This window comes from Acanthisitta chloris, unplaced genomic scaffold (genome assembly GCF_000695815.1).
Source record: "Acanthisitta chloris isolate BGI_N310 unplaced genomic scaffold, ASM69581v1 scaffold26705, whole genome shotgun sequence".
NCBI lineage: Eukaryota > Metazoa > Chordata > Aves > Passeriformes > Acanthisittidae > Acanthisitta > Acanthisitta chloris.
The window spans coordinates 82,243-99,056 of NW_008672585.1; the positions used below are offsets into that span (position 1 = coordinate 82,243).

Consider the following 16,814-nt stretch of genomic DNA (forward strand, 5'->3'; position numbering starts at 1 on the left):
CAAAGACAAACAATTTCTAATGCAATTTTATCCACCAAAGAATTACTGATTAGACAGATACAAGGCTTTCATAAATGCAGACATAGCAATGCCATGAAAATAAAATTAATTTCTTAGGCAGAACTACAAAAAAACAAGTTATTTTTTAATTTTGATGCAGATTTAAAGTTCTGCAGTCACATCCATTTCCAGGTATGCATGACAAAGTTCTCCTGACACTGAAAGGGTTTTAAGGATTTTAAGTCTGTGAAATCTGAACTCCTTAAGAGTTAAGTACTTACAGAGAATTCTAAAATTACTAACTTTGAAATGTCAAACCAAGCATAGACTTTGCCACAAGCTCTCTGTGCAACACTAAAGCAAACTGGGTCAAAAATATAAACAACAACATATGCAATGTATCACAAAAAGGCAATCTTTGCACTAAAAAATTCATACCAAAATAGCTACAACATATATCCATTCTTTATACATTCTGTACACATTCTTGTGAACGACAGAAAAAATACAGAGACTTAAAGGGAGACTTGTAGCTCAACATTGTTATCTTGCCAAAATTAGATACAAAACCAATTGGTTTATATTATCATTTATTTTAAGATACTCATGGCTGGAAAAATTAACCAGACACAAATAAATTAAAATCAATATTAATGTGTGTGTATATACATATATATATTACTTTTTTTTAAAAATCTGTCTCTTCATTTCAAATCTAGAATGGACAAGTTCTGAAAGACATGTGTCAAGCAAAACCAGAGGATGTTTCAGTGAGAAAGAGAGACAAGTAGCTGTGCTCAATAAAAAGCTCAGCAAAAGAAAACTGCAGGAATTTTACCAGCAGAATAGGCAGAGCACAAAAACACCAACTGAGCCAACATTTAGGACAGCTTCTGGCAATGTAGAAAATCTATATGCAATGTATGGATTTTTTAGCTGTTTGTATGACAGTCAGGGTGTATTTAACTCACCCATTTGTTGCTGGGACCAACAATACATACTGTGCACAATAATGTCCTGATATATCCACAGCACAAAGCAAACCAATTAATACATTAAAAGTAATTGGGTAAGGAAGCAGAAACTGGTATCCTTGATTAACTACATGACAATGAAACTGAGGAATCTTCCCCAAAAAGACTAACAAAAGAAACAATATTAGCAGTGGCTCTGAAAAAGAGGTGTTACTCCACAGGAGCACAATGTGAGAACATTCAGTCTGAGCAAGTTATAAAAATAGAATTATTGAGTGGGTCAGAAAGAGAGAAGGGCTATGGGGCCATTGAAGAACTGACCAAAACTTGTGGTTACATGGAAATAAAGACTGCACAAGTAAGCTTTTTTTGGCTCTAAGTTCACTGTGACCATCATTTCGGCAGCTACGAGCAACCAAATCTTGAAATTTCTGGAAAATATTGGTGCACACCTGTATCACATTTGTGCCTTTTGCAAACAAATGGGAAACCACTGTAGCAATTGCTGTCCCCCAGCACAAGATATGGCCACTGTTAGAAGGTGTTGCACCAAATACTGCCACAACTACATGTGCTGAAATGTTTCTGTGAGCACATCTTGTCCAGAACTAGCAGCAATCCCTTTTACTTTGAGAAATTCCTGTGTAGGAGGAAACAATTTGGGCTAGATGCACATGCCTATTAGCCTGTAAGAATAATTAAATTGCTTATTTCTTTGTTAGTATATACAACGTGAATTTGTCTACAGAAATAAGTACAACATGGAAAAGCATTATCCTTTACAGCATGGAAAACAAGACAAGTAACTCTACTGAACCATCTCTGATATGCAGGAACTCTTTCTCAAATTCTGGCAATGCTCTATCAGCACAGCTGAACCATCTCTTATATGCAGGAACTCTTTTTCAAATTCTGGCAATGCTCTATCAGCACATTAACTGATAATCTGTCCTGATATTGCTGAGAAAAACCTTCTCATTCTTTTTCAAAAAGACCATCAGACGAAGGCAGACTCTAGGCTAAAATGACAGGTTGATTGTATCAGTCAGACACAACAGAAGGCTCAAATATAACAAGCCTATGAGGATATCCCTACCTAGGTATTCTAAGGTTTTGTTGCAGGTAACAGATGACTTAGGAAATGCTGCAAATTTGTGTGCACCTCTGTGTTACTAATATATCATACCTTATTCCCAGAAAACCCAGAGTAAAGAAACAACTTATAACAAAATGAAAAACTTAGAGCAAACATACAATAAAGTGAAATTTCTCTTGCACAAGGAGATACATAACATGATGTATATGTCTATGTCTGCTGTAGCTGTTCAGTAGTTACTTTGATTTAACACAATTTCTTAAAGCACTTTGTGACTAAGAAAACCCAACAAACCCCAAACCTTTCAGGGAACACATCCAGGATGTGTGTATCAAGCCCACAGAACCTTACAAGTTACATAGGTATCACCTACTCATTTCTATCCTCCCATGTTCACAATTGTTGTTAACCCACATCAGAAGAAATGAACAAAACAACTAATATAAATTGCCTTCAAATATCAAAGGTGTCTTTCCATTTTTGAGCCTATAAACCTAAAACAATTACAGTGTAATAAATAAACAGACACAGCCATTTTTCTGATATGGTTTCTTAGATGTTTTTCAACCCAGCCATTTGACTCCTGTACCATGAAGTTCAGGTATGCATATTAATCACTGGGCCCCAAAAATATCTCTGATGTCTCTATCACTTTACGGTAACTCCCTTTCAGACTAAACTTAGCTGCTTTGCACAGTGAGCTGAGAAACTTTTACAACTACTTCTGGGCAGTGGAATACAACAAAATTCAGCTAAAGTCTCCTCCCTTCTCTTCCTGGCACAATCTTTTTGGGCATGACTCTTAGTAACTTATAGCAATCTAACACTAGGAAGTTCTTAAGCCTTTTGTTGAAAACACCTGCCTTAGTGTAATTAATCTATGCTCAGCTTATCACAAGAGTTCACTTACTAGTCAAAATACTAAAAACTATCTGCTTCCATAGGCCAGGGTTCTCTTTTTATGACTGGCTCTTGCAAGCAGTGAACATAGGAAAGAGTTGTGTCCTGAAAGCTTACCTTCTAGTAAGTCTCTTGCCAGACCTGGTTCTGCCCCTGTGGACCGAACAAAGTCTGACAGGACTGCATCCATATCAAGAGTCATGTGATCATTCAGAGATGCTGCCAGACATGCAGCAGCAGTAGGATTCACTGGTTGGCTAGAAGGTATCCATCTGCCAAGGAGAAAAGAAACAGCATTTTAGAATATACCCCAAAGTGATGTAAATCATTTTCCTCCCTTCCCCAAACAAGGCTATTAAGAATGCTAAAACATTCAAGATACGAAGCATTAAAATAAACAGCATTTGTCATCCATCTCTGCTTTAGCCTAGAAGCTGTTGATCACTCATACTGGAAGGTTTTCTCTATGTTAACATTTGTGATTTTTATTGATTTTTATTATGTGCAGCTTGTAAATAATCCTGCAACTGGAAGATCCAATTCATCTAACCACAGGCTCTGCTCATTAAAAGCACAATCACCACATCATTGTCATTGCCCAAAAACTGAAGTTTAGCAAGTATTTAAATGTCTGGCTAGCCTAGAGCTCTTTTGCCTTACTAATACATGCACAACAGAATTTAGCATTTGCTCTTTTGTCAATTGTCAATACAACTTCTCTAATTTGTAGATTCTCCACTCTGCTGGGTTTGGCTGGGATGGAGTTAATTTTCTTTATTCCTTTTCTAGAACTGTGGCTAAACCACTGTTGATAAACATCAGTATTTTATTCATTGGTGAGCAGTGCTTACACACCACAGGCCTTCTCAGTTTCTTACTCCACCCTAACAGTGAGTAGGCTGGGGGTGGGCAAGAGGCTGGGAGGGGACACAGCCAGGACAGATGACCCCAGCTGACCAAAGGGATATTCCATACTGTACAACATCATGCTCAGCAGTAAAACTGGAGTAGAGTCTTTCCAAAGTAGCCATTGCTCAGAGACTGGCTGGGCATCAGCCTGCTTGGGAAAAATATTGTTTGTGCCACTTGTCCCCAGCCATCACCCAACACAGCTATCTATTCAGCCCTAAGAGAAAACCACCTGCACTTTTTAACATAAGTGGAGGATGTCAAGTTTGCTTCCTGGAAGGATTTGCCTGTTCATAGCAAAGTGGCAGCAGCTGACTGTGAGAAAAGTAGCAACACAGCAGTGTTTGACTGCCCTGGGTGTCAATGGGCAAGTTCTGGTAGCAGGGACAGTCTCTGTGAGGAGACTCAGCTGGTTCTGGTTGGTGCCAGTCAGTGCTGCAACATCCCAATGCAGGGCACAGCTGAGCCCAGCAGCCAAGCTGGTAGCACCTCTCTAAAAACAGTCCTACTTTACAGAAAATTAGGTTCATTTTAAAAGGATAAGGAGAAAAAAGGCCCTGATGTTACAGTAATTTATATGGTTTTCTGTTTTATTATTTTGTTTTATTGTCTTTTATTGATGACCAATGTTGTAGCTGCTGAAGAGTTTTTACTGTGTTTATGAGCAGTCTGTGGGGGGCAATTGTACCAGGGTACTCTCCTGGGGACACAATCACCCAGGGACCTGTTAGGAAGCAGATCATGTTTTCCCTCAAGTGAAATATGACAATATCTGGCATGGGAATTTTTCTTGCCAAATCCATGTCTAACAAAAATCCATCTGCTCTACTGCATTTTGTACCTACTGTTTTGTTCCTGAAAACAGGAAACCCATCCTTCTAGGCAATCCTCTCTACAAATATGAAATATAAATTAAAGCAGACACTACAAGAGTAGCTGGTGCTAGGCAAGCTATTAAGACAGCTGAAATTTAAAACACGGTTATTCTAAAGGTATTTCCATACTTCTATCCTGCCTGAACTGCTGCAGACATAGTGCAAAGCCAAGAAAACAGGATGAAGTTAAATGATACACAACAGAAGCCAAAGCTTATGTTTTTCTTTTGTGTTTTTTACTCCTCATTGGTCAAAGCTTACCTTTGAACATGAACTGGATTTTTCCTATTAATTCCTCCTCACAGGTTCAGTTGCAACTTTACCCTGTGCCAAGGTTAAGGACTGGCATGGAGATTTCCTACTGGCAGCAGATGATGTTGGTTGGCTCTTGCTTGCACCACAGCTACAGAGAAATAACTGTGAAAGACATTGGAAACCAGGTGATTTCACTCTCCTTCAAATGAAACACAGTCCTATCCTACTTCCCAGACACTTTGGGAAGAGAACTACCTCCATGGATTATGGCCAAATTTGGCATCCCAGCTTTGTGGCAACTGAATCTGTTTCAATGCAAATTCAGGGCAAAAATGCTTCTTTTAAGAAGCACTCATACATAGATGCACCATGCTAAATAGAAACTGAATGCAACTGATTTCTTCAGTGACTAGGAGAAATAATGAAATGAATTTTAGCCAGCAGGACCAAAACATATGGATCATGTTAAAGGAACCTGCCACAGATGATACAAAGCCTTGGTGAATTGCGGAACACAATCAGAAGTGGCTCAGTAGAATAATGAGTGCTAATGAAAATGCACCAGCTGGGCACTCAAGTACAGTCACTATGGATGGGGACTAGACTGCTCATAGGTTTGGAAAACTGAAGTGCTCGTCAGCCTGAAGAAGCCAATTCATGAGTTGTCTTGTTATCAACATTACTTCAGTATTTTCTGTAATAAAAAGGAATCCTTTTAAAAGCAGAAACAACCCATCCCTGCATTTATGACATCACCATCATCTCAGAATGACCTCATGGAATCTACACCCTGGAAGCAAAGGGTAGAGTTGGTAAGACCCTCCCTGTATACATTTGAAATAATGCTAATTGTTTCCCTCAAAGGAAGTTGTTTGTTTAGCTCTCTAGAACTTAGATTCTTTTTTTAAAAAAAAACCAAGAACAAAACCCAACAGAAAGTCCTTAAAAATATTATCTTTGTCAGGAAACTATTAGCTGTGAAAACCCACCCAGATGGAATAGTAAAAACTACTAAGAAAAAAAGGAAAATAAACTGCAAAGGAGGCAGTGACTCAGATGGCAGATGGTTATCAGACTCACTGTTCTCCCTAGAGAATATAGTCCCTCCTCACCTAGAGCACCATCAGCACCACCTTTGCTCTCAATGGCTTGTCAAAGCATTAAGACAACTTACACTTGAAATGTACACACTTGGAGGAGATGTAACACAGTGATCCACCTTACACTCACCTGTCAATGAGCATCAATCTTCCTGTGGCTAACCCTACAGACACACATGGATACTCAGCAGATTTCCTTTCAAATGTGTCACACGATAGACAAACACCACTTTGAACTGAATGGAAATTTAAATATCTTGACCCTCTAAGCACATGATGTCCTTGGTTTTCACTCAGATTTCTAGCCAAATTTCTTCCCTAAATAATTTCTTATTTATGCAGTGCAAAGACAAGAGTCAGGGAAAAGGGAAAAATTGTTGTATATTATAAGAAAAAGCATTTTGAATGTATTTAAAGAGGAGACACTGATTACTTCAAAATGTTAAGATAGGTTAATAGGACTTGCAATCAATTTAACGCACTCTCAGTTACATTTGATCTTTTCTTCTCTCTTAAGTGCCTCTCTCTCAAAACTGAGACTGGAAGTAAAAAGTCTTCGCCCAATCTAAATTTGACTTCTTTGAAATCAAATAGCTTCACCCAATTAAACAGCATGAAGATACGTTTTTCTAAAGAAGTGTAAAGAGATGTATAGGCTAACTAATGCAACTATGGTAAAACAAATGCCATCCCATGCACCCAGAATACACATAGCTGACAATACCTAAGCAGGGAACAGAAAGAAAACAGCACATGAACAGTGCACCATGGACAAAGCCTCAGAAAGACAGAATGACTAAGCTGGAACTAAGATCTTTCACTTTCAGAATCTTCAAAGAAAGGACTACCTAAGCACTGTCAATAAAACACAGTCTCAGTGCTCCCAGAAGCCAATGGAGAGACATCCACCAGCTGCATTAAACCAGTTCCCCCACAAGCTTGTTTTAGTGTCCCTGCAGTGTGATGAGGCTAAATGCCTGTTAACATCCCTGACTGCTCTCAGCTGGTTTGGCAAGAACAGGGCTAGGTGCAGGCCACTCCTGTGTCAAACGTTCATGCTGCTTACACTTCTGGTTGTGAAGGCAGAAAGACCCAGTTTGTGCACAGTGCCAGATTTTGAAAGCAATTCTTTCTGACAGGCCATATTTCATAGAGAATCCCATAATTCTACAATCTTGACAATATTATGACATTAAACCATCGCACTAAATAAGACCATTTCTTCTTAGTGAAACATGTAAATTTTTTGAGCTCAGGCTGTGCAATTTCTCATTCTTTTCTGCATGCAAAAATGTATTTGCTTACTGTCTCACAGACATTTACAATTTTTAATAAGCCAAATAGTTTTTATTTGGTCATTACATTTCTAAGGCTGCTACACTCTTTATTAGGTAACACTTCTCAAGGCAGTTTTTCCCCAGACACAAGGACACACAATTGGAAAGACACACAGTATCTTAATAAACACATTCAAACAGAAGCTTGCTTTGTTTCCTAACAAAAGTAGCTCTCAGGTGATGGAGTGACAGATAACAAAACTGGTTACAAAGAAATATTCCACACCTTTTGTCCACTCAGGACATCCTAGCTCCCTCTGTAGTGATTCCACTGTTCCCAGATTCCAGGCCTTCCAAATTCTACAAAATCTCTCTAGTGCTGCCCTAACTTGCATGGCACTGCTGCTAATTACCAGCAGGATACTCTGGCCTGCCAGAACTTCAAATCTGTCTGCAAATCACTGGACACAAGCTTTTCCCCACAATGTATGAAGCTGCTTAAGCCAAACGTTCTCAGAATGCATCTCACAGATTCCACTGGCTTTAATAATTGAAGTTAAGAGTAGATATTTATGCTCAGACTCAGAATTTTAAAGGCCAGTTAAAAGCAAGCATAGCTCTTAAGTATTTCACACTTTGTATCCATCCCATTCAAATTAGATTAGAGATTACTCTGCCTACTTCACACTTGTTTTGTTTTAAACAGCCTTTCATCTTCAAATAGCTTGCAGTTTTAGCTGCCAAGAATATGAAGACGAAAGCCAGTTTTTAACCTCGCAGGCAGAATATCTCCCATAGAACTAAATATATATTATACACTGTTATCACAGATGAAGTGGACCTAAATTTAGCATTCTGTTTTATATGGCTAAACCCATGCTGCTCAGAGAACTTCAATGAAAGAAACAAAATATTATTCAGGAAATGTATCTGTACAAACTGTACTGTTTAAGCTATCGTACACTCCACCAAAATGCTCCTTTAAGCCTCTCTACTGAGGTAGGAAGACCAGCTCGTAAATCATACAAGCACTTTGAATCTGAATCCATTCAAATCAGGTGCATTTGACTGAGTTCTACCACCAGAATGGCAAATCACTCCAGCAAGAGGCACTGCATAGTTACATTTTAGAAGGGACATTATTATTATGATCAGAGGTTGGACCAGATGACTCCCCTGTGGTCCCTTCCAACCTTACCCATTCTGTGACTCTGCAAAATGTAGTTACAATTTATTTTGCAATAATAACCACCCAGTTCTGCAAAATGTGTAAAAAAATGCTCTAAAATTTGTCAGATGGAGAAAATCTTGACAACGTATGTAGTTACAGTGGTGGATCAAAAGGCATTAGTTGAAGAAGCCAAAATGAAGGTAACTACTGAAACAGTAGGTAACATGCAGTAGATTTCATGGCAAAGTGGGGCATTTAGATGCTAATTATAAAACATGGACATGTAAGATTACAAGACCACATTTAGTGACTAGTACACTTATGGGTCATCTACCTTCTCAAGTATGAAATATCAGAGTTACAGGAACAAAATGAGAAGAACAAGCAAGAAAAAGAAAAGCTCAAATCACACATTATTACTAAGGTTTTGCCTACACAATGGAACTCAGGAAAACTAACCCAATTAATTTAACTGGATTTGTCTATGTCCATTAAATTCCTTTGCAAACACTTTCATCTGTGAATAAAATGTGGCCTTAATTTGTTTTGGCTCATCTTGCCTTGGAAGTGAAATAAACTAAAATCACTGGAGGCCACTTTAATTATGAATGGGATGGTGCACAGAGACTTGGTGGGATTTAAGCTGCCCTCTTCCAACTCCTACATTTAGTCAACTTGCATCAGTTTTCCTCAGTACCTTGTGTAGACACGTCCTGAACTGATATAATAGACACAGAAGTGAAAAAAATTGACAAAGAGAGAAGCTATGCTGAAGAATCCTCAGCCCTGTGGGAACCATCACTGAAGAGCTATTCCCGAGAACTGTTCAAATATTTTAAGTTCAGTTCTAGGATAAATACTATCAAAGCTCAAAGACCAACTGGCAAGAATTTTAAAATCACTGCTACATCTCAATTTTCAGAAATGCCATTTAAAATGCCTCCTATTTGTTTATTTATTTTAATGATTTCAAGCTAGAACTATAGGGAAAGGGCTCCACTTACATTTATTTAAGAATTAGAGGTTATAACCTATTATTGTTGGAGGCTAAGATTAAAGGAAGCAGAAAAGAAAAATTGAAAAGACCACTCTGCATTTAAGAGGTATGGCACACTCCCACTGAAGAAACACTATGGGAAGCTAGAGACACTTAAATACCTTAAAACACCTTAGTCCCCATAAAACATTGTGAAACACCTGCCATCACTGTTAGCAACTGAGAGGTCCTTTACTTGCATTCTGTCACTGATGGCAGCCAGTCCTGTGTCAGATGCACGTGCAGGATGATTAATTCATCTGCTCAGATGTTCTGCTGGAACATTTTTACAACTGCATTTTCATGGAGCTTCTGAGGGTTTTCATAACACTAATTTTCTTACTTGAGAATGATTACATTCTCAAGGGGAAAAAGATGTCACTGATAAACAAGAAATCCACAGAAATTGGGGTCCTAAACCAAATACAAGAGACAGAGCCTTTTCAGGTATGGAGCCTCTACAGACCTGCATCAGTACTTTTTCAGGATAAAATAACACCATTGCTATAATAGTTTTTCTTTCATACAAGAAAACAGATAGAATGAAAGTCAACTGCAGCATTTCCCTTATTTTATTCACCAGGGCCCTTGTAGTGTGCTAATTTTATTCTAACAGAAAGCAACAGTGCAAGGGATAAATATAATGCCACTGATAAAATTGGGATTTCCCTAAAACAAATACCTTAATTTCAAAACAAATTCAAGTATCAATTATTCCTCTACCTGTGAGAATAATAAAGAAGTAGGCAGCATTATACTGCACTGGAAATATAACAATTAGACTTTCAAACATTAATCTGAAGCCTTTTAATAAATGCACAGTTTCATTAGTATCATGCAACTCCTTCCAACTAGAATGTATCTCTGAAGAAGCAATATGAACAAACTAGATCCCTTCCTCATTCAGAATTTTTTCCTCCTTCTTTTTCACCCTCGTTTTCCTCAGTTATAAATTTTTCCTGATACAGCAAGAAGATATTGTATAGAACTGGTGGACATATAACTCCAAATGTTATCTTTCTTTCAAATAAAGAATGCATGCTAGCCAAAATTCTCATCTTAACAATTTTCTCTTAGAAAAACGTTTATCATATACTCTGCATGCATAAAATTGACTTGAGTGCATAAAACCCAAGAATTTCGAGTAGTCAATATATATAACGTGGAATTTCGTCAATATTTTTCAGGTTTGCTTTGCATTCAAAATCACACACCTGAGCCTCTAGGCACTATGAAATGCACACAGCTCCACAGCCAACACAATGAAGACCAGCTCAACCACTTGCAGTTTCCCACATTTTGAGTTCTTTAGCCCCTTATTTCTACACTGCGACTTCTAAAAATCAATTGTCATAGCAACAGGAGTCTAAGCCTTCATTTACAATGCAGATAATCTTTTCCATCATGCTATTCATGCCTAACCCCAAAGCCTCTGCTCTGCAATGCACTGCAGTCAGTTTTTAATAGGGGGACATGGGGCACACACAGGTAGGTCACACTGGCCTGCAGTGGTCAGGAAGCAGTTCAACCTCAACCTCTGTTTCACAGCAGCTCATTTCCTCCTTGACTTTCATTTAAAAACAAACAGCTGCTGCTGAAAAGCCAGACTGCTAAGATTAGATCTCCTGTTAAGGCTGCTTATTCTTGAGCTGTAAATAGATACACAGCTGATTAAAGCTACCTTTAAGCAAGTGTTTAATTTGACTTACAACAGGCTTTAAATACGAGTTCCTTGAGGCAGGTGTTGGATGGGTGTTATGCTGCTGGTTTTTGGTGAGGAAAATAATCCATTTTTGCCACAGTAGAAGGTATGAATAAGCAAAATTGTGTCCCCTGAGAAATCTGGGGGGGAAAAAAAAAAAGAAAAAGTATATTAATTATTGTACTTACTTTATGCTATTTGAATAACAGTTACTGCCAAAATCGACTTCACCTTTGACCTTAGAAGCCTAATGGATACGAGTCCCAATGCAGATAAATTACCATCTACAATAATTTGCATTAAGAATATTACTAAGGCACAACTTCAGCAATTAAGAAAAGAACTATGAATGTACAAAAACATCCTTATGACTATCCTACATGAAAATGGTAAATCACTCTTGGAATTTCCTGGAGCAGTTCTCTTTGCTAAGATTCATCACATACACCTTTGAAAGTTTTCTTCTCATAGACTTTCAAAATCTAAGGCCATTGACTAATGAAGAGTTATCCAGGAGAAGACAATCAGGATAGTCATTTTCTTTTATGATTAAAAAAAAAAAAAAAAAGAGACAAGCAAATGAGTAAGAAGGAACACTATTTCATGGAGCTTATTTATTTTTAAAAGAAACAGCCTTTCCCTTTGACATAATCTGCTCCTATCTCTTAAGTGTAAGTCCTGCTGCTTGTAAATACATAATCCAATTACTATAAGCTTCACCTTATTATTCTAAAAGTCACTTACAACCAGTTTTACTGTTTCTGGGGTTTTAATCCATTGATAAAACTCATAGACTTGTAACTGGGCCCAGCCCTACCAAACCTTTTCATCGCAGGAAACCATTCTTCCCATAATTCTTTTGGAACACACAGAAATAGAACGATGTCCACAATATTTATAAATTTGTGAGAAGTATGATACGAAAACAGAACATTACATATATATAATTTCTCATTATTTCCTAGAATACACATGGAAATAACCAAATCTCAGCAGATAAATGATTCTTATGCAAGAACTCCTGGTTGTCTATGAAACAACTCAACTGTAACATGAGTTTAACACCTAAACAACTGCTAACCCAACTCAACTTGAACTCAAAGATTTGTGAACTCATATGTAGTATTTAATAAGTTTCCTTTAAGATTTTTTTTCCTTTACTGTGACATATTTTCATGCAAGGACCGTAAATCTGACTGAAGAATTGTCTTCAATTCTTTGTTGGAACTTACTTATGAATGCACCACATCACAGATGTCCTCATACTAAAGTAGACTATATTAAAGTTCATAATAACATGAAAAGCATAATTTCATACACTGCAAAGGAAATGCAGTCAAACCACATTTGCTTATGGCCTTATCTTTAACTTAAAAAAAACCAACTGTAAAACCCTCAATTTACAAAAGTATCTTTTAATAGCTCTTACAAAAATACTTGGACTGCAAGGGATATAAATAGTCATCAAGTGTGAAGATGTCTTAACATTTCCACATATACAATATTAATAAACTGAAATGCCTACACTATGAAACCCTATTAGCTATGGGGAAATAACTAATAACTCTGTTATACAGCAGTCAAAACCAAATGATGATGTTTCTGCTAAGAAGACATAACTTTTGTGATTGCCCTGGAAATAATCAAGCAGTCAGAGCTTTTTCCAGATCTATTAACAAACAACAATCAAAACATTTTTATAGTTTTGTTCAACACATTTGCTGCACAGAAAAACAAACCCTTTCCAACACTTGAGCTATTTCTGGTGAGAGAGGACTGAACGTAGGTGCTTGCTTACTGGTTTTTATTATGTCACAATATACCATTTAAACTACAATAAAAATTATTGAATTTAATTTGCTGTTTTAAGTTATCGGAAAGTTGACCATAGATACTCTGATTGTTGGGACACAAGGAAATGCATGTGGCTCTGCCCAGTTTGGCATTTCTCACACACACACTGGAGCTTCAACTATTTAAGAACAACCCAAACTGCTTACTCTGCTGTATTCCCTGTATAGTGGGACATGCTTCCTATATGCCCACAAATAGGTCTATGACAAGCTACAGAGATACAAATGCACAGAATAAAATTATCATGAGATATCCAAAGGTTTGGGGTGTAGTCTCAGCTGCAATTCTTTCATCATCATTCTGGGGAGAAATTTTGAATTTATCTTTTACATTTGCATGGTCCCTGAAATAACTTCTGTGGGAAGTTAGCAAAGAGGACAAGGAAACAGACTAAAGACACTACGTGTATATTTCAAAACAAAGAACTTGATCTCAAACAGGTCTTTTGAAGGTAAGATCAGTTGAGGTCAGAGAGCAGAGATGTTCTTTGTTAAGAATGAATATCCACTGCAACTTTCTTTTTTTCCTCTTTTTGTCTGACATTTCAAAGTAATCACCAACAAGGAGCTGAAGTAGCTTCTTCCACTCAGTTTTCAGAAGTACCTTAATTCTCTTCTGAGACTCTCATGCAATGCTTGTCCTGAACTCAAAAGGGATTCCATCTTCCCCTTCTGACACAGGACTGAAATATTTCCTATAATTTTCTCAGCAGCTTAGGACCAGCTGCACAGTTCTGAAAACCTTCTCTGCTAATACCCAGTTCAACCTGGATCAGTATCTCCCCACAATCTCTCAAGTGTGTGCTTGCTTCCATTATTTTTGTTTCATACAGACACACTGAAGTAGTTTTAAGTCCAGACAAAGAATTATCTTCTGTAACATCAGCTTTGTGCTTAGCTTCTGTTAAGATTAGCTTCTTCAGTGCAAGATCTACATTCAGAACAAGGCCTTACCTACAGTTACACTGCTCACTGGTTCTTTGCAATTATTTAATTTAGGTCAAGAACATAGAAAGGGAAAGATCTCTAATAATAAGGAAGCAGTAATATTCAAGAAGTAATAACAAGACCACCTGGAGGAAGGGGTTTTCATGATGTGTAGGCCCTCTTAAAGTGAAAGGACAAGCATTGAATAAAAGGTAACTCTGTTTTAGCTATGGAAAGTGGCACTGCCATGTCCTGCAGATGTCTGCGCTGAAAACTGTTGGGGGAAGGTGCAAACTTTGACACACAGCATCTGTCTATAGCTCATCCACATGAAACATTTTCTTTTTTTTTTTCTGCCATCACTTGAATTCTCTTTATAACCATATCTATGTCCTAAGTCTCTGTAGTCTGTCACAGGTTACTAATGAAGGAAAAGATTTCTCCTCTAGCTAGAAAAAGTCTTACTTACTCTGACTAGTGGTTCTTCCATGTGAGAAATGAAACACATTTCTCCCCTCCTTGGCTTATGCTAGATGGACTCAGAAAATGTGTGCAGTGGATTGAGCTGATGGGGATGTGAAGGCAGAAGCTTAAAGGACATAAAAAGTGTTAGCATTTTGAGCTCTGTATAAATAGTCTTATTGATACAAGTCTCCAAGCATCCTTTATCTTCTTGTACACAGAGATTAGAGAAAAGCTCAAATGCTTGATTGTATGTCAAGTGCACAGTCAGCGCATTAAGGGTTCAGTATAGTCTTTTAAAATGGAGTCTTCAGCATATTCGTGTCTTGACATACACAATTCAGCTGCTATTTTAAACACAGTGCTTGACCGTCTGTTAGCCTCCACTTTTCATTGTGCCTCACATCAAGGCAAAACACATCCTGGTGATTTTTTTCACCTTTCCCTTAAAAATACTGATCCCACCAATTGGTGCATCCCACAGCTTCAGTGGCAGGCTGATGAGAAAGTTCTCTTTCTTACAAGTACCCTAAAAATAACAGCAGAATTGAACTTCTGAAATTCAGATTCTATACAAAAAGCAAGTCTTTGTAAGTTCTCAGATGCGTGTAAGATAGGAAGAACAGCAAGCTACTAGCTTGCCAGGCATTCATGCAATGTCCTGGAATTAATAGTAAGTACATCAGCTCAGTGTATACTGAGCTAAATAAGCTACAGCAGGAAAGAACACACACACATACATTATGCAGCAAAACAGAACTGGTAATTTCCCCCCTAGTCCTGTGACTCCCACCCTCATCTCTGTGAAACATGATGTTCCTCAGTTATTAGTTTAGTTTTCCAAAATAAATGCAAGAAGAATAGAAGACTTAATTCTTTTTCCTTCTAAGAACTATGCTTTAATGTCACCTCCAATATTTTAAACCAACTAGAGATGCAAAGGAGAAAGATTTGAGACATGGGATCTGGAATGATTCATTTCGCAGCACTTTGAAGATGTGTAAGTATAGCAACTGTGTATTTCACTCAAACTACGTCAGTAATTGACAGTCTGTGAAGAATCCATCAGGAAAACTGAAAACCATGCATCAGACAAATGGAGAGAGAAAGTATTCCTCCTCCCATTTGCATAATATAGAACAACATATCACAGATGCAGCATTACAGGCCATGAAACAACCCAATAGTCATGCTGGTGGCTGAGCAGTCACAGCTTATCAGGTAGAGGTCAAAACCTGTATCTTGAACTCTTCCTCAGCTCAGGGTGTCAAGCTGTAGGAAAGTCATGCAGTGAAGTTCATGCACCATATTCTGTACTGGAAAAACATTTGAAATATGACTCTAATCAATTATAATGGATACTAACCTGTGTTCAGCACTCTGAAGACACTCATTCTACAGTCACTACGGCAGGACTAAAACCAGGAAATTCAGAAAGCCAGGGGAAAAAAAAAAAAAGAAACTGCTTTGACTGCAAAATAAGCCTGGGGATGGGGGAATTAAATCTTTCACCACACTGAATATTAATGTCTACAGGCAACAGCTAAAGAAAATAACAACAGTGCCCGCATTTTTTTAACTTATGTACCAAATTCACATGTGAAAACAGCACCTGTAAACTAAATGAAGAACAATCTCTTCTGAAACAAACTGCTCATTGTGGACTACTAGACAGGAAAAAGAGGAGAAAACACAAAAGAATTTGCAGTTTCCTCGTGCCTCAGTTGACAAACGTGATGACAACATCACACTAAGGAATTAGAACACATTATGTAGAGCTTACTGCAAGCTTCAGCCTATAAATATCTTTCCATTTAATCTACTGCAGAGAAAAATATCTATCTATATTTTCTTACACATCTCAAATACATGGAGTTCAGAAATACCTGCATTTTTTTCCTCAGCTTTTTGTAACCAAAAGCCCTGGAAAGTAGACAGATTCGTTAGAAAAAAAATCCTTTAAGCTATCCAAAGAGACCCTTTCACACATTTAATTTTTTTTGTCTTTTAAATAAAGACATTGATCAAACTCCTCTGCTTTTCTGCTTGGAAGCTAAATGCATAGCAGGGCTGATTGGGAGTTGTAGCCAATTATTTTTTAAAACAATATTTCAGCACGTGGGACAATACACACTGTCAACTTGTTAGAAACGTTTCTAAGACACATGGCAGAAAATTGCTCTGCCTGAGAAAAAGTTGTGCATGTGGAACAGGAAGAATTTCAACCAAGATCTATGACTTCAGTTGAGTTTATTATGAACTACAAGGCTGGGTGGA

General features: G+C 37.6%; 1 protein-coding gene across 1 annotated transcript in view; it reads right to left on the reverse strand.

Moving 5' to 3' along the window:
• The window catches only part of OTUD7A (OTU deubiquitinase 7A), a 60,400-nt gene that overhangs the window by 34,998 nt on the left and 8,588 nt on the right, over positions 1 to 16,814 (reverse strand). The window contains exons 3-4 of the mRNA XM_009074587.1: positions 11,299 to 11,435; positions 3,088 to 3,242 (exon numbers count right to left, since the gene is read on the reverse strand). Coding sequence (XP_009072835.1) covers positions 3,088 to 3,172 — 85 coding nt within the window. The 5' untranslated portion in view covers positions 3,173 to 3,242; positions 11,299 to 11,435. The remainder of the gene's footprint in view (positions 1 to 3,087; positions 3,243 to 11,298; positions 11,436 to 16,814) is intronic.